This window comes from Manis pentadactyla, chromosome 8, assembly GCF_030020395.1.
Source record: "Manis pentadactyla isolate mManPen7 chromosome 8, mManPen7.hap1, whole genome shotgun sequence".
Classification (NCBI taxonomy): Eukaryota; Metazoa; Chordata; class Mammalia; order Pholidota; family Manidae; genus Manis; species Manis pentadactyla.
Window position 1 is genome coordinate 43,513,159 of NC_080026.1, and position 26,353 is coordinate 43,539,511.

General features: G+C 43.0%; 1 protein-coding gene across 2 annotated transcripts in view; it reads right to left on the reverse strand.

Moving 5' to 3' along the window:
- Nucleotides 1-23,707, reverse strand: part of SCTR (secretin receptor) — a 95,630-nt gene extending 71,923 nt beyond the window's left edge. For both annotated transcript variants that reach the window (XM_057505696.1, XM_036886610.2), the window contains exons 1-2: nt 23,384-23,707; nt 750-870 (exon numbers count right to left, since the gene is read on the reverse strand). In XM_057505696.1, coding sequence (XP_057361679.1) covers nt 750-870; nt 23,384-23,437 — 175 coding nt within the window. In that variant the 5' untranslated portion in view covers nt 23,438-23,707. The remainder of the gene's footprint in view (nt 1-749; nt 871-23,383) is intronic.
- Between the last annotated feature and the right edge of the window lie 2,646 nt (nt 23,708-26,353).

Sequence of the window (26,353 nt, forward strand, 5' to 3'; positions counted from 1 at the left end):
AGTTGTTTGACAACTTTCATTGCTGCCACCTCTTGGCTACTATGACTAAGGCTGCTGTGAATATGCTGTGCAAGTCTTTGTTTAATGGATTATTTTCTTAATGCTATATCCTTCCTGTTCTTAGATAAGGGGAAGTAAGGGAGGAAAAATAAAATTAACATTTAAATATCAAATTAATAACATTTAAAGATTTGACTAGTAATAATACTGTTTAAATTAATAATATTTAAGAAGAATCTGTATTTAACATTTTATCTCATTTGCCATTATAATCCTAAAGTAGACTTTATCACCTCCACTGTACAGATCAGGAAACAGAGGCTTAGACAGTTAAATAACTTGTCCATATTACACAGCCAGTGAATGTCAGACAACATCAGGTCCCAGGTTTTTCTGATTCCATGCTACCTTTCTGACCACCTCATTCATCAAACTAAGGAGTGAAGGTGAGAGAATGGATGGGAGGTATACTGCCTTGACAAATAATTCTCACCAAACTCTTGACGATGTAGTCATCATGCAGAATCTAGTGGTATGAAATCACTAAGCCCACAAGCATAGAGAAAGGAATAGTGGTAATGATTTGGCTTTTTTGGTGTATGTAGACGCCTCACCAAGATCCCTCCAGACCTTTCCCCCAGCTGATTATCTAAATGTATACAGCTGGTCCATACCCTTACATCCCTACCTTGACCCAGTGGGACTAGACATGATCCATGTCCAAAAGTGGATTGGGGTAGACCACATACCTGGGGCTGGATGCTCTGTACCAAGGTCTCCTGTCCCCTCTTTGGGGAGTTGCTGCAGGCATTGGTCCTGTTCCTCTTGCAGCACCCTCAGCACATCACACAGTCGGGGGAGGGCTCCAACCTGCAAGTCCAAAACAAAGAATGCTCATCACTGCAGCAGAACTTCCTGTGAGCAACAATGGGGGCTAGACAGTGAGGATCAAAATGAGGAAGGCAAAGCCTTGCCTGCAAGGAGCTCCTAGTCCACAGTGAGGTGGAAGCAGCCACTCCTGGGAGGGAATTCAGAATACAGCTGAGGCAGCTATGATGCTCATCCACTGAAAATCTTATTCTTAAGTTTATCAAGACTCCCAAGTCCAAATGAGTTACTTGCTTTCTGGGCACCTTACTATTAGTCTGTAGAAATTCATTTATTCCACTCCAACAGTGTTTATTTCTCAGGTTTTACAAGCCTAATTTTGGTTCAGAAAAGGTCTTTGAAATGTACCCATTACCCTTTCCCTGTCCTAGAGAAGAGATCACATGCCCAAACCAGGCAAACAGGACAGCAGAGAGGGGCTGGACAGGAGAGTGACAGAGAGACTGGCACACAGTCCTGACTTCCTAGATCTTTCTACAGAAGATTTCCAGAGCACAGCTCCATTCTTTCTTTTGTGCCTGAGACTTGATAAAGAAGTGAATGAATGAATGAGTGAATGAATGAATGAACAACTGAAAAGCTCAGTGACTTAGACTCTTATTTTACTTTGTACAGAGAATGGAATTTTAATATTACAGAATCTTCTCACATACATTAACTTACTCAATTCTCCAAACTAACCTGTAAAGATAGCCAGAAAAGGAAACACACCAATAAGGGTGACCAAGGTCCTGTCCGGGGATCCTGATTTCAGAAAACAGCCTTCTGAGAGGCCAAAGACCAAATTTTACGCTTTCTTGTCAATTGTACACTAATGCTTCATAGACGGAAATTCCAACATAATAGAGCAGGAGGAGATGTCCCCAGGGACAAGGTGACACTCCAAAATGGCCAAAATAAAAAACAAAAGCTCTGGGCCAGAGAAGGGCAGCTAAGGTAGCACTCTATTCAAGTGATTCCAAAGGCAAATGTAAATAATCTCCTGATTACCTCCTATTTTGAAGCTTCCACATCTTATGGCCCTCCACTAATGCAATCAGAAAAGATCAATCATCAGCAGCTGTTCTTATCCCCCCACTCCCTGACACCAACTGGCTGGGCTTGTGGTCCCCACAAAACACACACATCACCTCCCTTGGCCCAGAACCTATAATCAGTCATAGCAGAGCTGCTGCAGAAATGCCTGGGGCTGTCCAGCTCTCAGCTCATATTATGCTCATTCCTTCCCCATTCTTTACCCCTCATTTCCTTCTCACTCCTTACACAACATAGCAAATGACTTCATCACATTACTTGTTTATTTAGACATTTACACTGAAACACACAGTTTCCCTAAGAATATAGTATTTGTCCAAGGAACTGGCAATGGCATGAAGCCCCACACACTCATGCCCTAGTCCTATTGTGGGGTTCCTGTATGGTCCTCACTGAAACCCATAGTCTCCAGTAACCTCTAGATTTTCAGTGGAGGCAGCAGAAGAGGTTGAACAGAAATATCTACCTTCAGATTTACAGGCACTGCTTTTAGTTCACTAAAGATCTCAAATAGACACACATTCTGTTCAGTGCCATTTCAAAACTACCAATACTTTGTTAGTGAGAAAGGTGAGAAATTGATGGATATAAATAGGTACAATATTTTAAATAATTTCATCAAATATTGTGTCACAAAAACGTTCAGACCCTAAGCATAAGAACAAAGCAAAAACTGAAGGAACAAAACAGCAGCAGACTCACAGAACCCAAGAATGGACTAACAGTTGCCAAAGGGAAAGGGACTGGGGGTGAGGTGGGTAGGAAGGGAGGGAGAAGGGGAATAAGGGGCATTATGATTAGCACACATAATGTAGGGGGGGCACGGGGAATGCTGTATAGCACAAAGAAGGCAAGTAGTGATTCTATAGCATCTTACTATGCTGATGGACAGTGACTATAACGGGGTATGTGGTGGGGACTTGATAATGGGGGAAATCTAGTAACCACAATGTTGCTCATGTAATTGTATATTAACGATGCTAAAAATGTTCAGACCCTTTCGCCAACTGACTCTACTTTTAGGAATCCATCCATGTGGGAAAAGCTTTCTATAGGAAGATTCTGTTCCAACTTTGTATCTAATAGGAAAAAAAAGAGATGAATTTGATTCCAGGAAGATGGAATAAACATGCTTTTCCCCATTGCTTCCAGTAAGTACAGTGAAAATCCTGGACATTATCTATTAAAACAAGCATAAGAAGACTGAAGATTGCAAGAAGGCAAAGTGACTAATCACCTGGGACTCAAGGAAGACACAGCAGCTGGTTCCCAGAGTTTCTTTCTTTCTTTTTTTAATTTTGGTATCAGTAATCAACAATTACATGAGGAACATTATGTTTGCTAGACTCCCCCCATCACCAAGTCTCCCCTACATACCCCATTGCAGTCACTGTCCATCAGCAAAGTAAGATGCTATAGAAACATAACTTGTCTTCTCTGTGCTGTAGAGCCCTCCCCGGGCCCCCCCACCACATTATGTCTGCTAACAGTAATTACCCCCTCTTTTTACCCCTTATCCCTCTCTTCACCCTATCCTCCCTAGTACCTGTCCCTTTAGTAACTGTTACTCCATTCTTGGGTTCTGTGAGTCTGCTGCTGTTTTGTTTTGTTTTTCTCTTTGTTTTCATACTCCACAGATGACTGAAATCATGTGATACTTGTCTTTCTCCACCTGGCTTATTTCACTGAGCATAATACCCTCTAGCTCCATCCATGTTGTTTCAAATGGTAGGATTTATTTTTTTCTTATGGCGGAACAATATTCCACTGTGCATATGTACCACATCTTCTTTATCCATTCATCTACTCATGGACACTTAGGTTGCTTCCATTTCTTGACTATTGTAAATAGTGCAGCAATAAACATAGGGGTGCATATGTCTTTTTCAAACTGGGCTACTACATTCTTAGGATAAATTCCTAGGGGTGGAATTCCTTGGTTAAAGGGTATTTCTATTTTGAGTTTTTTGAGGAACCTCCATACTGCTTTCCACAATGGTTGAACTAATTTAATTTCCTACCAGCAGTGTAGGAGGGTGCCCCTTTCTCCACAACCTTGCCAACATTTGTTGTTGTTTGTCTTTTGGATGGTGCCATCCTTACTGGTGTGAGGTGATATCTCATTGTGGTTTTAATTTGCATTTCTCTGATGACAAGCGATGTGGAGCATCTTTTCATGTGTCTGTTGGCCATCTGAATTTCTTCTTTGGAGAAGTGTCTGTTCAGATCCTCTGCCCATTTTTAAATTGTGTTATTTGCTTTTTGTTTGTTGAGGTGCATGAGCTCTTTATATATTTTGGATGTCAACCCTTTATCGGATCTGTCATTTATGAATATATTCTCCCATACTGTAGGATACCTTTTTGTTCTATTGATGGTGTCCTTTGCTGTACAGAAGCTCTTCAGCTTGATATAGTCCCACTTGTTCATCTTTGCTTTTGTTTCCCTTGCCCAGGGAGATATGTTCATGAAGTTGCTCATGTTTATGTTCAAGAGATTTTTGCCTATGTTTTTTTCTAAGAGTTTTATGGTTTCATGACTTACATTCAGGTCTTTGATCCATTTCAAGTTTACTTTTGTGTATGGGGTTAGACAATGATCCAGTTTCATTCTCTTACATGTAGCTGTCCAGTTTTGCCAACACCAGCTGTTAAAGAGGCTGTCATTTTCCCCATTGTATGTCCATGGCTCCTTTATCATATATGAATTGACCATATATGTTTGGGTTAATATCTAGACTCTCTATCCTGTTCCACTGGTCTGTGGCTCTGTTCTTGTGCCAGTACCAAATTTTCTTGATTACTGTGGCTACGTAGTAGAGCTTCAAGTTGGGAAGCGAGATCTCCCATGCTTTATCCTTCCTTCTCAGGATTGCTTTGGCTATTCAGGGTCTTTTGTGGTTCCATATGAATTTTAGAACTATTTGTTGCAGTTCGTTGAAGAATGCTGTTGGTATTTTGATAGGGATTTCATTGAATGTATAAATTGCTTTAGGCAGGATGGCCATTTTGACAATATTAATTCTTCTTACCCAAGGGCATGGGTTGAGTTTCCATTTTTAGTGTCCTCTTTAATTTCTCTTAAGAGTGCCTTGTAGTTTTCAGGGTATAGGTCTTTCACTTCCTTGGTTAGGTTTATTCCTAGGTATTTTATTCTTTTTGATGCAATTGTGAATGCAATTCTTTTCCTGATTTCTCTTTCTGCTAGTTCATCCTTAGCGTATAGGAAAGCAACAGATTTGTGTGTATTAATTTTGTATCCTGCAACTATGCTGAATTCAGATATTAGTTCCAGTAGTTTTGAAGTGGATTCTTTAGGGTTTTTTATGTACAATATCATGTCATCTGCAAATAGTGACAGTTTGACTTCTTCTTTACCAATCTGGATGCCTTGTATTTCTTTGTGTTGTCTGATTGCCATGGCGAGTACCTCTAGTACTACGTTGAATAACAGTGGGGAGAGTGGGCATCCCTGTCTTGTTCCTGATCTTTGAGGAAAAGCTTTCAGCTTCTCACTGTTAAGTATGATGGTGGCTGTGGGTTTGTCATATATGGCCTTTATTAATGTTGAGGTACTTGCCCTCTATACCCATTTTGTTGAGAGTGTTTATCATGAATTGATGTTGAATTTTGTCGAATGCATTTTCAGCGTCTATGGAGATGATTATATGTTTTTTGTCCTTCCTTTTGTTGATGTGGTGGATGATGTTCATGGATTTTTGAATGCTGTACCATCCTTGCATCCCTGAGATGAATCCCACTTGATCACGGTGTATGATTCTCTTGATGTATTTTTGAATTTGGTTTGCTAATATTTTGTTGAGTATTTTTGCATCTATGTTCATCAGGGATATTGGTCTGTAATTTTCTTTTTTGGCAGGGTCTTTGCCTGGTTTTGGTATTAGGGTGATGTTGGCTTCATAGAATGAGTTTGGGAGTATTCCCTCCTCTTCTGCTTTCTGTAAAACTTTAAGGAGGATGGGTGTTATGTCTTCTCTAAATGTTTGATAAAATTCAGCAGTGAAGCCATCTGGGCCAGCATTTTGTTCGTAGGTATGTTTTTGATTACCAGTTCAATATCATTGCTGGTAATTGGTCTGTTCAGATTTTCTGTTTCTTCCTGGGTCATTCTTGGAAGGCTGTATTTTCCTAGGAAGTTGTCCATTTCTTCTTGGTTATCGAATTTCTTAGCACATAATTTTTCATAGTGTTCTCTAGTAATTCTTTGTATTTCTGTGAGGTCCATCATGATTTTTCCTTTCTCATTTCTGATTCTGTTGATGTGTGTAGATTCTCTTTTTCTCTTAATAAGTCTGGCTAGGGGCTTATCTATTTTGTTGGTTTCACTGATTTTTTTCTATTCTTTTATTCTTCTCAATTTTATTTATTTATTCTCTGAACTTTATTATGTCCCTCTTTCTGCTGACTTTGGGCCTCATTTGTTCTTCTTTTTCTAGTTTCAATAATTGTAACTTCAGACTATTCATTTGGTATTGTTCTTCCTTCTTTAAATGGGCCTGGCTTGCTATATACTTTCCTCTTAGAACTACCTTTGCTGCATCCCACAGAAGTTGGGGCTTTGTGCTGTTGTTGTCATTTGTCTCCATATATAGTGCTTGATCTCTGTTTTAATTTGGTCATTGATCCATTGATTATTTAGGAGCATGTTGTTAAGCCTCCATGTGTTTGTGAGTCTTTTTGTTTCCTTTGTACAATTTATTTCTAGTTTTATGCCTTTGTGGTCTGAGAAGTTGGTTGGTAGAATTTCAATGTTTTTTAATTTACTGAGGCTCTTTTTGTGGCCTAGTATGTGGTCTATTCTGGAAAATGTTCCATGTGCACTTGAGAAGAATGTGTATCCTGCTGCTTTTGGATGTAGAGTTCTGTAGATGTCTGTTAGGTCCATCTATTCTAATGTGTTGTTCAGTGCCTCTGTGTCCTTACTTATTTTCTGTCTGGTGGATCTGTCCTTTTAAGTGAGTGGTATGTTGAAGTCTCCTAGAATGAATGCATTGCATTCTATTTCCTCCTTTGATTCTGTTAGTATTTCTTTCACATATGTTGGTGCTCCTGTATTAGTTGCATATATATTTATAATGGTTATATCCTGTTGTTAGAATGACCCCTTTATCATTATGTAATGACTTCTTTTGTTCATGTTTCTTTGTTTTGAAGTCTATTTTGTCTGATACAAGTTCTGTAACACCTGCTTTTTTCTCCCTTTGGCTTGCATGAAGTATCTTTTTCCAGCCCTTCACTTTTAGTCTGTATATATGTTTGGGTTTGAGGTACGTCTCTTGTAGGCAGCATATATATGGGTCTTGCTTTTTTATCCATTCTATTACTCTGTGTCTTTTGATGGGTGCATTCAATCCATTTAAATTTAGGGTGATTACTGAAAGATATGTACTTATTACCATTGCAGGCTTTAGATTCATGATTACCAAAGGTTCAAGGTTAGCTTCTTTACTATCTTACTGTCTAACTTAACTCACTTATTAAGCTATTATAAACACAGTGTGATGATTCTCTATTTCTCTCTGTTCTTATTCTTCCTCCTCCTTTCTTTATATGTTGGGGGTTTTATTCTGCACTCTTTTCTGTTTCCTTTGACTGCTTTTGTGAATAGTTGATTTTATTTTTTGCCTTTAGTTAGTGTTTGGTTGGTCTTCTTTCTTTGGTGTGATTTTATTTTCTCTGGTTACATCTATTTAGCTTTAGGAGTGCTTCCATCTAGATCAGTCCCTTTAAAATATCCTGTAGAAGTGATTTGTGGGAGGCAAATTCCCTGAACTTTTGCTTGTCTGGGAATTATTTAATCCCTCCTTTATATTTAAATGATAATAGTGCTGGATAAAGTATTCTCGGTTCAAGGCACTTCTGTTTCAGTTCCTGTCAGACAGAAAACTTTATAATGTTTTCATTATAAAGTTTAGTCAGACAGAAAACTTTATAATGGCATTAAATATATCATGCCATTCTCTTCTGGCCTGTAAGGTTTCTGTTGAGAAGTCTGATGATAGCCTGATGGGTTTTCCTTTGTAGATGATCTTTTTTCTCTCTCTGGCTGCCTTTAGTACTCTTTCCTTGTCTTTGATCTTTGCCATTTTAATTATTATGTGCCTTGGTGTTGTCCTCCTTGGGTCCCTTGTGCTGAGGGATCTGTGGGCTTCCACGATCTGAGGGACTATTTCCTCCCCCAGTTTGGGGAAGTTTTCAGCAGTTATTTCTTCAAACACACTTTCTATCCCTTTTTCTCTCTCTTCTTATTCTGGTACCCCTATAATGCAAATATTGTTCCGTTTGAATTGGTCACACAGTTCTCTTAATATTCTTTCATTCCTGGAGATCCTTTTATCTTTCTCTGCCTCAGTGTCTCTGTATTCCTGTTCTCTGATTACTATTCCATTAATAGTCTCTTGCACCTCATCCAGTCCTTCCAGAGATTGTTTCTTTTCTGTTATCTCCCTCCCTACTTGATCCTTTAGCCCTTGCATATTTCTGTGCACATCCATCAGCATGGTTATGACCTTTATTTTGAATTCTTTTTCAGGAAGGTTGGTTATATCTACCTCCCCAGACCCTCTCTCTGGGGTTGTCTGGGTGATTCTCGACTGGACCAAATTCTTCTGCCTTTTCATGGCAATAGAGGTAGTCGTAGGCAGGTGGTGTGTGTGTCAGCTGAGAGAACAAAGTCCCTTCCTGCTTGCTGGTAGCCTTGCCTTTCTCCGCTGCTTGTGTCAGTTAGCAGCACGCCAGGAGCAGCCTCTGGGTTAATCCCCTGAGCTGCTGTGGACGGGGCAGCCCTCCGGGTAGCCCACAGCCCTGCAGGGAGTGGCAGGTGTGCCAGGTGTGTTCTCCTGTGAGAACGGCACCCCTTCCAACCTTGCCCTAACTTCCTCTGTCTGCACAGGGCAGCTGTGCGCTGGCAGCAGCCTCTGGGTCTGGCCTGTGTACCTGCGTGCTGGGAGGAGACTCTGTGTGGTTGCTGTGGGCGGGGTGCTCTCCAGCTCCTCCGCCACTGTGACCAGGCAGCACCAGCATGGGGGAATGAATGTCAGGCTTCTTATCGCTGTGAGGGGCTTCAAAGCTGCATTGCCACCCAGGGGGTTAGGGTGCCTGAAGTTCCTCAGGATTCCCAGACTGCTGGCTGAGTGTGCCAGGACAATTCCAGCTGTTAAGCCCTTATCCCTTTAAGACTTTCAAAAAGCACTCACTTTTCTTTTGTCCCAGGGGAGCCAACTGTTTGGATCTGCTCGCAGATTTTACTTTCCCATTTCTCTAATATCCAGTACACCATGCAATGTGTGTCTGTGCTCCTGGTGCAGAATACTAGGGCTGGGTATTTAGCAGTCCTGTGCTTCCACTCCCTCTCTGCTCTGGTTCTTTTCCTTCCACCTGTGAGCTGGGTGGAGCGGGGGCTGCTCAGGTCCCTCTGGGTCATGGCTTTGTATCTTACCCTTTTTGTGAGATGCTGAGTTCTTGCAGAAGTTGATGTAGCCTGGCTGTTGTACTGTATCTTCTGGTCTCTCTGTTAGGCATAGTTGTATTTGTTGTATTTTCAAAAATAAATATGGTTTTGGGAGAAGATTTCCACTGCCCTACTCACACAGCCATCTTGGCTCCTCCCCCAGAGTTTCTTTTCACCTCATATATTCCGTTACTGGAGCTGAAGAAGTCAGCAATAAGGAAATGCAACCAGATGCAGATCAAAAAGCCCCAACAATAACCTGCTCTCTTTAGTCAAGGACCAGGAAAGAGGAAGTTTAGACAGAAAACTTATACAGAGTAACCACTCCACTACAGCCAAACACTGCAGGAAACACTGTGGCCCCACCCCCACCCCAGGAAATATCAAGTGGGGAGCCTACACTTCCACATTCTCCAGGCTCTAGCACAGCACCCCAACCTCCCTGCCAGGGTGGTATCAGAGAAGGCAAAGTAGAGGTCTGGAACTTTCATCCCTGCTACATGGTAACAAAAATTCCGCTAGCGCATGACATCTGTAGAGACTCGACTTCCACCCCAACGCAGAAGTAATGAGGTGCTCCTCTGTTTGCCTACTGGAGAGGTATCAGAAGTGCTGAAATAAAAGAATTGTCAATCCAGAATCCTATGCTTAGTAAAAAAAATCTTCAAGTAATGAAAGGGATATCAAGACATTCTCAGGTAAGATAAACTAAAAGAATTTGTTGCCAGTGGTCCTACTGTAAAAGAATAACTACAGGAATTTCCCTCAACAGAAAGAAGGCCTAATGGAGACTGAGGACTTTCACTGTCACCTACTGGTAATGCAGCCACTGACACTGCAGTGTTGGCAGAGGCCAGATACTCCCACCCCTAACTCATCAGTATGGAGTGGACCCTCTACCCTTTGCCAGTGTCAAATAAGGTGGAGTGGGGAAGCTGGGCTTCTACTTTTAACTGACAGAAATGAGACAACACTCACCCCTTGCCCTCCATCAGAAAAAAAGAAAACTGAAAAAGAAAGTCTTATAGCAAAACAAAAATGTCCAACTTTCAATTAACCATCACTCATCATACTGAGAACCAAGGAGACATCAACTAAATAAAAAAATATAATCAATAAATGCCAACACTGAGAAGGTAAAGATGTTGGAATGATCTGACAAAGATTTTAAAGTAGGCATCATAAAATAAACAATTATGAATATGTTTGAAACAAATATGGAAATACAATCATCAGCAAAAAATAAGGCCTCCACAAAGAAAAAGAAAACTTAAGAAAAATTAAATGTATATTTTAGAATTGTAAGTCCAGGGAGAAGAAATCCTGGGGCAAAATACTTCTAAAATCCAAAATCAGTCAAAGGGAGAAATAAAGTTTAAAACCTGTTTATTGCTTACAAACTGCACTCCAGGGCCGTTTCTCTCCCCTGCTCTGGAAGAAGCAAGCAATCAAGCAGGTCCCTCCCTTTAAAGTCTCAGTTTCGGACATGCTCTCGGTTGTCCAAGTAATTTTCCATTAACATGGAGATAAACTTCTCTCCACCCCTGAGGATGTGCAAATGCACTAAAGCCAGGCGAGATACTCTGGAAATGTTACAATTTTACCCATAAGAATGGAAAAGACAAGGACTGAAATAAAAAGTTCAGTGGGAAGGCTCAACAGTAGAATGGTGCTGGTGTAGTGGGAGGGGTAGAGGAAAGAATCAGTGAGCTAGAAGATAGAGTAAAAATTACTCAATCTGAAGAACAGACATAAAGTAAGCTGAAAATGAAAATGAACAGAACTTCAGGAACCTGTGAGGCTATACCAAATATCCACATTCATTTTATAGGAGTTTCAGAAAAGAAAGAAGTTGGGGCTGAAAACTTCCCAACTTTGACAAGAGACATGCACTTATAAATCCAAGAAGATGAACAAATCCCAAGAAGGAGAGATCTAAGGAAATCCTCACCTAGATATATCATAACACATTTTTGAAAGCTGAAGGCAAAAGAATCTGAAAAACAGATAAAAACTACATTTTACCTACTAGGGAAAAACTATTATAATGGCAACTGATTTCTCACCAGAAACTGTGGAAGCCAGAAGAAAGTTGTACAATATCTTTCAGGTGATGAAAGAACTGTCAACCCAGAATCCTATACTGAAATGATAGCTTACCAAAATGAAAGGGAAATTGAGACATTCTCAGAGAAGAAAAACCAAAAGAATTTTTGCTTTAAAATAATACCTAAAGGAAATTCTTTAAACAGAAAGGAAAAAATAAAAAGAGACTTGGAATATTGAGAAGGAAGAAAACATAGGAAAATGTGGGTAGATACAGTAGGCTTTCCTTTCCTCTGTTTTCTAAATAATGTGAATGGTTAAAGCAAAAATTGTAGCACAATTTGATGTGGTTCTAAATGAATGCAGAGGAAATATTTAAGACAATTATTATAAATGGTGGATGGTAAAGGAACATATAGAGTAGGAAGTTAAGATGTCTGTATGTCACCTGAACTGGTAAAATAACAACACCAGTAGACTTTGATAGGTTATGTATAGATAATATAATACCTAGAGCAACCACTGAAAAAGCTGTTTAAAGGGATTTATTCAAAAAACACTAAGATTAACAAAAATGGAATTTTAAAAATTGTTCAAGTAACCTACAGAAAGACAGAAAAAAGTAAACATAGAAATGAAAACTGAGCAACTAGAAAAGAGGAAATAAAATGACAGACTTAAGTAGTCATGTACCAAAAATTTCATTAAATGTAAGTGGTCTAAAATACCAATTAAAATAGATTTTGGTGTATTGTATTTTAAAACACAACTAAACCATAGGCTGTCTATAAGAAACTCACTTTAAATATAATGATTTGGGCAAATTGAAAGTTAAAAAGATGGAAAAGATATATCATGCAAAGATTAATTTAACAAGTGATTATATTAATATAAGATAAAGCAGACTGTAAAGTAAAAACAATGACTAGAGAAAGAGAGGGACATTACATAATAATAAAAGGGACATCCATCAAAAAAGACATATCAATCCTAAATATGTATACACCAGACAACAAAGTTGCAAAATAGGCTAAGCAAAAACTAATAGAACTGACAGGAGAAATAGACAAATCTGCAACTATAGTTGGAGGCCTCTCACCCCATTCTCAAGAGTTGATAGAACAATGAGACAAATGACAAAATTATAGAAATGGAGAACAGATTAGTGGCTGTCAAGAGTTAAAGAAAGGGTGGGCTTGGGGAGAAGTGGTAACTATAACAGGGCACCATGTCTTTGGAGTAACTGAAATGTTCTGTACCTTGACTGTATCAATATTAATATCATGGTTGTAATATTGTACTATACATAGTTGTGTAAGACTTTATCATTGGGAGAAACTGGGAAAAGTATATGCAGGATCTTTGCATTGTTTCTTACAATCTACAATTATGTAAAAATTGAAAGTTTAAATTTTAAAAAGGCAATTAAAATATCTAAGGGAATACTCAGTTAACATTTAAAGTAATATATAATACTATAATGTTGAAATAATACTTGATGAAATATTTTCAGCCACATGATATTAAATGAGAAAAGCAAGGCACAGAATTGTATATGTATGATTGTGATGATATAAAATGTACCATATTTTTAGAGAAAAATTTGGAAGAGAATATATGAAAGTATTATGAAAATTATACTAAGCTTCAAAAATAATATGTAAATATATATAGGAAGGTAGCCTACTTAACCAATGTGTACATATCCCAGCTATCACTAAGTGAGCATGTCAAAAGAGTTGCCACTTGTTTGGGAAACAGAAGAAAGTATCAATGAGAGTCACTAGTAAAGGGGGGTTGGGTCTCAGAGGGAGTTAATTTATTAGTGTAAAAAAGACACTATTTCTTTTCATCTTTAAAGGTTAATGAACTGAGTCAGATTTGCTACAAGCATAATGTATGAAATATAAGTCCTCATTCCATCTCCTTGTTTCCATTCTTACCTCCAGTGATAACCTCTTCTAGCAGAGACTTCTCTTTGTCTCTGCAATAATCATTCATCCCTTCTTTTGTAATCAAATTCAGCTGAGCATATATGGTTGCCCATCTGGAGACTAGAGCTTCTAATTTCCCTGCAACTGAAGTGTGCCTAGGTAACTAGGTTCTAGCAATGTACTGGAGCAAAAGACACATGTGCAAATGCTATCTTATGCCCATATAAAGAAAGGGACATGTCTTCCTCTTCCATGTGTGGATATGATAATGAGCCACATTCAATCATGGGGATGAGGGCAACACGTCAGGCTTGACTTCTGCTGGATTCAGAGGACAAAACCCATCCTGGATTGTGCTTCTGAACTTCCCCATTCCATCACATTTTTTTGATGTTAACATAGACAAAGGAACTCAGATTCAGGAGATTTACTACCAACAAAAGAGAAAAGGACATATTGCAGTTAGAATTATTGGTACCAATTCCTTATTGGAGTTTATACCTATGACCTCATGGTGAATAGAGTGTACTCCTTGCTTGGGGTTGGCCATGTGACTGGTCAGCAAAGTATTAGTAGATTTCTATGAAGAGAGACTTGGAATACACTTGCACAGCTGTGCTTACTCTCTTGCTTTTTTGCCACCTGTGTTATCCTGCTGGTCTTAGAAGAATGAATAGCATGTGTAGCAGACCCAAATCTGACCCAGAGGCTGGAGCCAAGCCTGGATCCCAGCCTGGATCAGTCAAACCCTAGCTCACTTGCAAACACTAAGAAAGAAAGAAGTACTTTCTGCTGCATGCCACTGAGATTTTTGCAACTGTTATGCAGCATAGCTGACACAGCATAGAAAACAGATTCTAGAGCAGCATCAATGTGCCCATAGGGAGGGAAGTTTCCCCCAGATTGGTGGCGATTTGCACTGTGGGATTGAAGAAAGAGAAACATGGGTTATTTTCTTTTACTTGTACTAATACCAAAGAGTTTATAATGAAAAACATCAGTTCCCATGCCTAACCTTTATTTGCTCTCCAGGGCAAGCACTTTCAATTCTTTTTATCTGTTTATTTTCATTTTTATCTCCGTATTTTAAAATTATATTCTTATAACGCTCCCTGTTGGTTTGTTAATTTTAGACATTATCTATCATATACATTCTCTATTATATGGATGATAAAGATTTAGATGTTTTTAAATCTCCCTGCATATACTTCTCCCCCAACCCTATATGTCACATATACTTCTTTTGACTTTTTAGTTAAATGAATGGTCTGTATTTATAATGACTTATTTTGACTATGAAATATTGCTCACCGCTTAGTCTAGTCATACAAAATGATTATGTCTCTTGTACATTTTGTTTCTCCTGAAGTCAGTAATTACTTTGTTTTCTCATTTGATTAATTTACTGTGTACATATGGCTAATTTTTCTAAGTGCTCCAACAGCTGTTAGACATCTATCACCAGTTCTATTTGTTTTGCCATTGGAGACTCTTTGCCACAGTCCTCCTTCCTCTTGCTCCAATCTGGGCCTGATGTCCACTGAAGTTCCGGTTACCCTCTCCCCAGCTCTCCTGGCTAGAGTTCTGTTTCCTAGGTTCCATATCTTTTTCCTAGCTTTAGTTCCTTCCTTGTTTTGCAGAAGTGCATTCCCTAGTAACTTCCTAAGAAAGCATACATGAGAAAGCTTCTATTTATTCTACTAATTATCAAATTAATTAATAATTGGGGTAGAGAACTCTAGGTGAAAAATAATTTTCCTTCCAAATTTTGAAGGTGTTTCTCCTTCTCTCTTCCTATTGATAAGAAATCCAATTGTGATTCCAAACCTTTTGCACAGTCTTTCTGTGTTCTCTCTACAAATATTTATGATTTTTGTGTTTTTAGTTATTTTTCAATTCCTTGAGGAAATGGTTCTTTTTTAATTCATTGGTTAGATACTCAGTGTCATTTCTCTCTGAAGATTTGTGTTCTTCATTTCTGGGAATTTAAAATTCTTATGTCACTTATCTTATTATTTCCTCCCTTTATCTTCTCTATTTTGTCTTCCTGGAACTCATGTTAGTTGAATAATGGACAACCTGGATCCATCTCCTAAGGTTTTTGCCTTTCTCTACTCTTCTTCAGCCACTCTGTCTCCATGATCTTCTTGGGGTGTGTTCTTGACACTATCTGTTGGGTTTTCTAATGAATGTTTTGTCATCACTCACTTAGTTTCCAAACAGCCTTTTTTATTCTCTGATGATTCTTTTTCCATTGCATCCTCTTACCCACACTTCCTCTTTTTGGCCCTGGCATCTTTCTTAAAGCTCTGTATTTCAGGACATTAGTTGCAGTCATGTCTTTTAATTTTTTTTCTCCTCTCTGCATGGTCTGTGTTTCCCTGAAGTTTCTTTCTCCTGCAGGTTTGCTTCCCCACTGGAAGCCATCCTCATGCCATATCTAAACTTGAAGCCCAAAAGTAGTCCTTGAACCTGCTGTGGGCCTGAACGGTTTGTTGACTGGTGGCCTTCACCGTAAAATAATCAAGCTGACAGATCCATAGTCAGTATCCCTGGGAGTTTCTCCTCTGTGTTTGGGCTTTTCCATGGTGCTGCAGGCCAGTTTGGACCTCTCCATGGTGCTGCAGGCCAACTGGACAGTTTCTCATCAAGGCCTCCTCCACCCATTCTAGGCATTCAGGTTGTTATTTTTCCTGCTCTGCTACCTCTGCTTCATTTGCCTTCCATTCCCAAAAGATTTCTTGAATTCTCCATTTCATTGTTGTCTCTTATCTTGTTTTCTTTGACTTGGTGAGTTTATACACTTTTGATTTGTTTAAGGTCATTTTAAAGGAGTTTTCGGACAAAGTAGGTAAACACATGTGGTTAATCTGCCATTTTTAACTGTATGTCTTAATGTAATGCCATGATAATAATAAGATGGACATATTTAGTCTTCATGTCTAGTTCCTGGCACAGTACTCCTAAAACCTTCATCATTTCCTGAGTGATAGAGGGAAGAGGATCCTCTTCCATTATAGTATTTGGTCTTAGTTCCCTGTTCCTAAGACAAGAACCTCTAAGACTCTTGGAATCTCCAAAATTATGAGTGACTTTTTAAATATGCTAATATGATGAGTGTTGGCTGGAGACCCCTGAACAGCTTTAGTGTGGGGACTGGTCACCAGGAAGTTGGAACTTCCAGCACAACCCTTCTGACCACTGGAGAGGAGAGAGACGCTGGAGTTGAGTTAATCCCCAATGCACAATGATTTTGTCTGTTATGCCTAGGTAATGAAACATCCATAAATACCCTAAACAACAGGGTTTGGAGAATGTCTAGGTTGGTGAACACATCAAGGTGCTGCAGGGGCCATGCACCCAACAGGGAGCATGGGAACTCCATGTGCCCCCTTCCTCCCCCTGTGCATTCCTTCCATTTGGCTGTCCCTGAGTTGTATCCTTTATAATAAACCAGTAATAGTAAGTAAAGTGCTTTCTTGAGTTCTGTGAGCCATTCTAGCAAGTTATCCAATCCAAGAACAGGGTTGTGGGAACTCCCAGTTCATAGCTGTCAGTCAGTACAGGTGGCCCCACTTGCAGTGGTGTGTGAAGTAGGGGCCATCATGTGGGACTGAGTCCTTCACCTCTGGGGCCTTTGCCAACTCCAGTTCACTTCTTCCCTTTCACCCATAGGCGTTGCTTCCATGAGTGCTCCCTGATAAGACGTCCTGTCATTTAACTCCACTTCAGAGTCTGCTCCCTGGAGCCCCAAAAGATGATAGCAGATTTCTTGCATGGTTACATGAGATGGTCGTTGAAGGTCTGTACCTGCTGGAATCTGAGCAGCTTTGCTTTTTTGCTACTGGGAGCTTGCTATGGACACCAGAGGTCTTCTCTCCAAGTTTAAAAACTCTTTTCCTCTCTAGGTCTTTAAAGCAACATCTTCTGGGTATCTGTGTTGGGTGAGGCAGTGGCACAATTAAGGATTTTGCCTTTATTTCTAAGTATTATTTTCCTACAAAAACCATTCTCCCATCTGGCCAAGAAGTGTTTACCAGCCATTCCTGAAGCTCAGCCAGAAAGGCCTGCCTCTGGAACACGGTTCCTGATCTTAAGGTTTGTGGTCTCCAAGGCAGTCCACCAAGGCCAGTGGCTGGAGACCACGATGGATCCGTGTGGTTGCAGGGCCCTGGGGTGTGGCTCTACCATTCAGGCCGAAGTGAGGGTTGCTCATTGCACAGGAAGAGGGCCCAGGTGTAACAGGAGCAGAGCACTCTGTAAGGGCAGGCAGTGGACTGTGTGTGGGGGTGAGGGCAGGGGACAGTGTGGCTCCTGCGCATCTGGTTTGGGTGCTTGATTGCTGGAGTAAGACGAGTTAGGAAGGTTGGATCTACGACATGGGCAAGTTAGGAAGGTTGGATCTATGGCATGGGAGGACTGCCCGGGAAATCACAGGGTAAGTGAGCAGAGTGAGGAGAGCAAGGGCTGAAGTCAGAGCCTGGGGAAGTGACCCTCACTGGGCTCATGGGATGTGAGGAGGAACAGCAGGGGAGGTGGGGTGGATTTGGGAGTCTGTACAGAGCAGAAACCAATGGAGGGGAGAGTGGAAAGGAGGGGTGTCCCTGCACAGACTGCTTCTAAGAGGCCAGGTGCCATGCCCACTGTGCCCAGGACAGTCCGAGGGTATGCCTGCTATCTCCACATCATTACTCAGAGCACCTAGTCTCTCACAAACTATGTGGTCACCACAAGTAGAACCAGGACTGAAAAGCACAGTGCATGTGGCAAAATGAAGGCCACACATAGGACAGACTTCAGCAGGTGCTGGGCAGGAGCCAGGGTGCAGCAAGCTGGGACGTGAGTGGAAATGGAGGCAATGATCATGATGCTTCTTCCTAGAAACTGGGCACGGAGGCTCAGAGGTGCGACTGTGGCCAGAATGGCCAAGGTGCAGAGGAAGGGCTCTTTACTGCTTGGGCTGGACAGACAATGGAAAGCTAGCCAGCTGGTGGGAAAAGTCAGTCAAGAGGAAAATGGTGAAGACTGGCCCTGATGGCTGCATTGTGTCATCTCAAGTAGGGCCTGGCCACGGGCAGGAGGAGAGCCTCTCTTCCACTCAGCTGGTATTATGGACTGAATTTTTCCTCCCCATCAAATTCGTGTATTGAAGCCCTAGCCCCCAGTGTGGCATGTGTAGAAATAGGGCCTATAATGAGGTGATTAAGGTTAAATGAGGACATAAGGGTGGGGCCTTGATCTGATAGGACTGGAGTCCTTTAAAGAGAAACCAGAGAGATCACTCTCCATCTCTCTGTGCTGCCCAAAGGCCATGTGAGGAAAGCATCCACAGCGAGCCAGGCAGAGGGACCCCACCAGAGCCAGACCTGCTGGCCCCTGAGCTGGGACTTCCGGCCTCCAGAACTGTGAGAAAGTAAGTGTCTGCTGTTTAAGCCACCCGGTCTGTGGTGCTTTGTTATGGCAACCTGAGGGGACTAAGACCTCTGGGAAGGAGGGAACAGGAGGGTACAATTTAGACACATCCCTAAGGACAAGATGTTGGTCAGAGGAGGCTCTTTCCCTGATGCTCAAGAAGTGGGAGTAAACCTGTGTGTTGAGAAGATCAGAAATTTGAAAAAACACTCACACTTTAGAGAGAGCCTCTGAGAGCCACAAGGGAGGGGACAGCCACCAGACATCTGGGGATTCTGGAGAAGACTGGGCAACTCAGGAACCCTGGCAGCATTACAGGCTGGAGCTGCAGGACATGATCAACCAGGGACGGCCCTTCCCCAGATGCCCCTTGGAATCTGACAGACACGGAGTATTGCAGCTGGGTGGACCTCAGGACATTCTTATGTTCTCAAGTCTTCATGAATGCTGAGTGGTCCTGTTTGTACTGTAAGCAAGTGGATAGGATCTGAGTGTTGTGGGTTTACCTAGGGCAGCAGGTTGTCCCAGAGCCCAGTGAAGGTCAGTGGTGGGGAACCTCAGCTTACTAAGGGCAGGGGCCAAATCAGGGGCCACTGGAGGAGGCTGCTCTGATGGTAGAGCTCTAATCCTGATTACTAATCTGGGCTTTCAGCAAAGGGTGCCAGGAAGACCACCATACCCTCCCTGGCATGGGAGGAAACCACAGGGTGGGGATGACAGGGACAAGGTAGAGGGAGGCAAGCTCTGCAGGAATGCTCGAAGGTGATAGCAAAGCTAAGAAAAGGAGTCTCCTAAGCAGTCTGGGAAATGTATCTCCCATTTGAGTTTATGACCCCACATTCATTTCTGGGCCCCTCAATAAAACGCTGTAATTCAGTATTTGTTTTGTGTTTTATAAAGCAACTAGATTAAACTGAAATTAATGTCATTTTGACATTTGGGAAGGGATTTTAGGACAGCCCATTTGGCACCAGAAATCAGAGCATGTCTCTTTATGGGAGCAGATGCAGGCGCTGGTTAAGGACACATGGGTTTGTATCTTCACACTGCCATGTCCAGCTGGGTGACCTTGACAGATGGCTTCACCTCTTTCTGAGCCACAGTTTCTTCATTTGCACAACGAGGGTAATGACTGTTGGTGTGAGAATCAAATCAGATAGTGCTGCAGGACTCAACAGAGCACCTGGTGTGAAGTAAGTACTCAGGAAGAGAAGCCTCTATCTCCGTCATCATTGTCATCAACCACATTAATCTTAGAGGCAGTAAGAATTTCAAAAGAAACCCACAAATGCTTCCTCAGAGGATTAGAAAGTGATTTTTCAGGTATACATAAATCCCAGGGACTCTTCTCTGAAGAGTTATCAGTGGTCAGCTCCTCTGGGGACCCTTGCAGGCCTTCCTAAAATTCCACTCACTGAGGCACCACGGAGCTTTTTGGCCTCTGGGTCCAGGTGCACCTCAGAGATGGGTAGGAGCCACCATGTGCTTCTGTGTGCCAGACCCTGTACCAGGACTTTTGTATGCTTCTGAGCAGTCTGAGGAGGGATGGAGAGAGGAGGGGGAGTGGGAGGGAGGGTGAGAAGATCAGGGAGGCCATTCCTTGCAGAAGTCGTCTTGTCTGGAAATGGGTTTTCATCAGGTGCACTTGCTCTGTCTTCAGGCTCAAATTCCCTGTCACTGGCCCCCTTGCCTTAAGCCCATCATGTGGTGAACACCTATGATTAGCCCTGTGAATGCATTTCCCTTGAAATATGACAAGCTTTAAGGCAATGGTTCTCAGTCATAGGCAGTTTTGCCCTCCCTCCTTCCAGAGGACACCAGGCAACTCTGGAGGCATTTTCTGTTGGCACAGCTTGGAGAGAAGCTACTGGCTTCTAGTGGGTAGAGGGCAGGGATGACACTCGACACCATACAATGCACAGGGCAGCCCCCACAACAAAGAATTATCCAGCTCCCCTCCCTCACTCCATCCTCATTATCCCCCCACCCCATCACTTCCACCCATGCCAAAGGAGAGCGCAGCTCTCTCCCTGGCACCCCTTGTTGAAACCTCAAATTTAATATACCCAGGATAAGGGTGTCAAAGTTAAGAAACCCTGCTTTAAGGAAAAAGCAGCCCACATACCCTGCTTAACTCACTAAGGTGATCAAGTTGGCAGTCTGCCAGATGCCAGGGATTAAAAAGCCCTACTTTGAATAGATCCCTAGTTTTCCTTTGCTTGACACATTTATGTAAAATTTTGTAAGCAATGACTGCTTCCAAGATGTCATTCTTAATTACTCATTGCTCTATGAAACCACTGCAGCTCAAGACACTCCCTATGGATATCATCATCATTTCATTCATTCATTCATTCAACCAATACACACTTCACTGAGCTCCCTTTTACACTATGACTGGCTGTAGGGACAGAGGGTGACAAGATGGAAGCTTGACATTCAAACTAAAAGTATGCATTGGGGAGAGGGGGAAGACAGATGTACTAGTAAATAATCACAGTATCATTCCAGGTACAAGTCCTTATGGGATACACGGGGGTGGGAGTAGCAAAGGAAGGTGTGGTCAGTATTTCCTTTGCGGGCTCAGAAACTGGCCCCATCAACCATCATCACTTTTTGATTCTCACTTGCGAGAGACCCTTCTGACACCTCCCTGTATGGAAAGACAAGATGGGAAATGGTAATAAGCAATTTGGCCTAACAATGTCCCATTAGGAAGATGCCTATGATCTCCCTCAAGGGAATTGAATTTTAAATCAAATGTCTGACCTCTCAGAATAAAGTAAACAGAAGGAAAGCTTTATAGCCTTGGAAACACTCCAACCAAAGTAGGTCAGTTTCATTCCTGTTTGTCAAGGGAGTTCTCTGCCAAGAAGTGTGAGACCTCAGGTCCAGAAGAGCCCATAAAATAACCAGAGGACCACTACTCATACACAGGAAATTATCATGTAATAATAGAAGGCAGTACAGGAGAGTGTGAAAATGACACGAAAGACAAAGGATGTAACTTTGTCTTGGTGGCTGGGAATCAAGAGGTCTGGGTTCTGGTTCCAGCTCTATGACTAACTTGCTGATTTGGGGCAGGTCCCTTCTCTCTATAGGTCTCAGTTTGCTCACCTGTAAAATAAGGGGATTGGACCAGGGTATAATGAAGCATTCTTCCCAGGCACATTGAAGACTTGAACCCTCATTTACCCTTCTGCTTCTTCCTAAAATAGCCTGGGGATCCCCTTGAGATGAAAATGTAGGACTTGAACCTCAGTCTTGAAACCCAGACACCTGTTGCTTTCTGATGATAACTTCAGGGTTACTGAAAATACTTAAAAAGGAGGCTAGAAGGGTCAGAAGGAGGGAGCTATTGCCTCTCCCATCCCTAGGCACTGAACAACAATACACCTCTAAGCTGTATTTGGCTTGGAATTGTCCCCAGTGCCCCAGGTGGCATTTTCCCAAATTGGGAGTTCAGACTAATGAGTGGGTACTGCTGCTTTAGCACCTTCCAGCGCCAGCACTGCCACTGAGAAGGGCTCCAAGGTAACAAGGAGCCAGGAATGACAGCCCCAGATTCCACTCTTTCAGACTACTGCAGCTGGAATGTCACTAGCTGCCAGAAGGATGGGCATCTCCTGAGCGTCATCCCATCAGCTCCAGAAGAGGTTTTTCTTAAAATCAAACAGGACAGGACAACACAAAGGCCACTGGACAGTAGGAAGGAATTGCCCAGGACAGGGACTGGAACTCAGAATTGGGTGCCAAAGCGCTTTTCCGGAATTCTTAGGACAGAGCCTCCGGACCCTTGGGAACGCTGAGGAGGAGGAGTGGCACCTGAGCCTCACTCCCTTTCCGGTCACCCTTCCCTGTCCCTTCCGTCCAGGCAGAAGGGCTACAGTCATTCTCATTCACGAATCCCGGTGGGAGCGGCCCGGGATTCCCAGGAGTTTCTGTGGGAAAGGAAAAAAGCCGCCCCTTCTGCCTCCTTCCCTTTTCTTTTCCCACTCCTGCGCGGAGCTGGTTTGCGGGGACTGGCTGCTCCCAGGAGCCCCCAGACACGCAGACTTTAGGGGCCAAATCCCGTAAGAGAGAGGCGGGAGGGAGCTGCAAACGGTTCCATCGCAGACCCAGAGGCCGGCCAGAGCGGTCCGGGGTTTCCCATCTGCAACCGGGTGTGTGTGGAAACACCAAGGCTTTGGGGCAGACGGATGCAGGTTCCAACGGTCCTCTCCTGGGGCAAGATTTTTGGCCTCTCCGAACTTTGGTTTCCTTGTCCATAAAGAAGGGTGAGAATATCAGCCTGGATAGGCTATTATGAGGTTCCAGTGGAGGCAAAGTGCCCACCCAGCACAACAGGCACTGCCAGACGCGGCTCCAGGATTTTCGTCCCGGCGCAGCACGGAGGAAGGTGTGGGCTGGAGGACCAGGGCTGCCTCCGCTTGGCGCACACACTGTTTTTTTTTTTTTTTCGGGGAAGCTGGGCAGACACTGTTGAGGGCACAGGGGTGAGAGTTCCCACTCTTCCGCGGAAGATCTGGGAGCCCCCGCCAAGCCCATCCCGCGTGGAACCCGAAGGAACCCTTCACGCCCAGGGGCGCAGTACTCACGGAATGCGCGGCGCAGGCAAGCAGTAGCACCAGCGGCTGCAGGCTGGGGCGCATGGTGCCCCGCGCGCTCTCCGCGGGAGCCTGGACGGCACCCGCCCGGGTGCACCTGCGGCTCAGGAGCTCAGCGCGTCCCGAGGGGGCCCAGACCCCCGCCGGCTGCCGCGACCAGGGGAGCCATGGCTGGACCCTACGCCGCGGTGGGCCCGGGACTGCTCCTCCTTGGACGCCTAGCCGCCCAGCCCGTTGATTAGGACGCGGAGCTATCCGCGCGACTCCACCCAGCCCCGGCAGGCAGGGGGCTGGCGCAGAGCTGGCAGGGGAGGAGCGGAGGGAGGCGCAAGACCTGGCCGGCTCCCGCTGGCTCGTCCCTGGGGCGGAGGAGGCCAGGGGAGGGCCAGCTGGCTTAGCTTTCCACGCTGCCTCTCCCCCAAGGCCGGGAAAAGCCCTGAGTTCTGGGTCAGCCCTGCTACATCTTTCTTCAAGCAATGGGCAACGTATGCGCTTTTGAGCCTGTTCTCATCTTTAATGACACGTCTAAGATTACCCATTTTAGGGTTGAAGGAAGGCCGAGCTAGTGCCCCAGGACATAGTGAGTGCTAGGTAGATGCTATTGCATCCCTTCTGGGGACAGCTGCCTTGAACTTTGTCTCTGATTTTCACTTTATATGTGTTATTGAAGCCATATCATAATGCCTGATCCATGAAGTTCACTCCCATGAGCACCATCACACAAGGAAGCCTTGATGATCCGGGAGACCAAGGAGGACCACCCAGCACACCAGGCGTTTAGAGATGAACCGCCTGGAGGCTTTGGGCTTCCTGGTGTCCCTGGAAGCTAGTAGAACCAGGCAGACCTCCCAGCAGCCTGCTCAACCCGTCTGAGTGCTATAATAGCCTCTCAGTTCCAGGTACCCCCGGATGGCTCTAACAGACCCAGTTTTTTTCTTCCTCAGCACTGATGTGCACTCCCTTCCCTCCTGTCTCTCCTTCTATGTTGACCTTTTGCCCAGGCACTGTAAGTACATCAGCTCAATGAATTCCCCCCAAACCCTGTGGAATATGATGCCACTTTGACAGAGGAGGGCATCGAAGGTGGAGGAGGACTGATGTTTCCAGGTACATGTATCTCAGGTCAGATGGGAAAGCCTGGGCCTGCTGCACTTCTGCGGCTGACCCTGATTCTCTGTGATTGACATCTGCTGTTAACAGGACATGTCCCAGCCCTCAGCAGCCTTCCTGCCTGAAGAGGCTATTGATAAGGTAGTATATATCAACCTAAAGTATATATAACCATGAGCTGGATTTTAGGAACTTTTGCTACAAAAATATTCACCCAAAGACCCCGTGAAATGCATGTAAGGATGTTTGTGGAAATACTATGACAGTGGCAGAAAACTGGAGATAACATACGTGGAAGGGGGACATTTAGTCCTACCTTTGATATTCCTTCCTCCTGGAATGCAATCATTAGTATATTCCTGACCTCTCTCTACCCCCTCCTTAAATCCCCACTCCCCCCAACACACACACACACACACACACACACACACACACACACACACACACGAGGCAAGCTCTACATGACTGATGCATTTGGGATCAGGACTGCCCTGAGGTTCTGCCCCCCAACTCTCCCCTGCCTTTGACAGCACTCCCACCTGCAAAGAGCCTGTAACTGAATTGTCATTGGTGGTCAAAGCTCTGCCCTTGCTGATTCAGTATCGCAAGTGGCAGGGTGGTGATCTATCGAATTTTGGAGTTCAGTGTTAGAAAACCTACTTGCCCACAAGTATAAATTACATTTTCCAAGATCAACTTTTTCACTAATGAAAGTGATATTCAGCCTCATCTGTCTTAATCTTATTTCTCAATGGGTTCAAGATTCAGGTTGGAAAGAAAAATGTTATTTCCTGGGCCCCACAAACCCAATGCCCTAAATGTGCATCAACAAGAGCATGAGGTAAGTTTTGCCATCTTCACTGTGTAGACTTCCATGTTGCTTCAATATTTCCTGTAACCACTGTCTGTACTGCCTTTTTGCTGGAAAGAAATAAAAAGAAAACAATATAAAAATGCAATCTGTGCTCAATACCAGAGCCTCATGACCTCTAGTGAAAAAGCAAAATAGCATTTGTTCTGGGCAATTCAATATATTTCTGGCCTGTGGCAAGTCACTCTCCTTAAATGGGGGCTCTGCTTCTCACAGCATTGAGGAAAAGGTCTGAAGTGGTCTGTGAGAAGCCCTTTTACAGGCCATGGATATAATTAGTAGCTTTGTAAAACCTGCTTGAGAAAACAAATTCTTAAAGGGGTGGAGAACTAGCAATATATTTAATACCTGTCATGTCTAGGAAGTCTTTTGGAATTAGAGTGTTAGTAGCCAATCCTCCAAGACAATATGAGAGATATTTGCTGTTGATTAATAGGATGGGAAATTGAGGCTTAGGGAAGGTAAGCACATGCCCCCAATAACACAACAAACAAGGGCTGGGGCCAGGATTTTAACCCAGACTGAACCCGAAGCCCATGACCTGTGCCCTTTGCACTGTACTAAGATTCCTGTCCGTCATGAAGATAACTTCCTTGCCTGTGGGGCTTCTGAAACTCTCTTTTTTTATTTATTTATTTATTTTTATTTTTTTATTGAAGGGTAGTTGACAACAGTATTACATTACATTAGTTTCAGGTGTACAACACAGTGATTCAACATTTATATACATGATAATTCTAGGTACCAGCTATCACCATACCAAGTTGTTACAATATTTTGACTATATTCCTTATGCTATACATTACATCCCGGTTACTTATTTATTTTACAATTGGAAGTGTGTTTATATATATATATATTTTGTGTGTGTGTGTGTGTGAGGGCATCTCTCATATTTATTGATCAAATAGTTGTTAACAACAATAAATTTCTGTATAGGGGGGTCAGTACTCAATGCACAATCATTAATCCACCCCAAG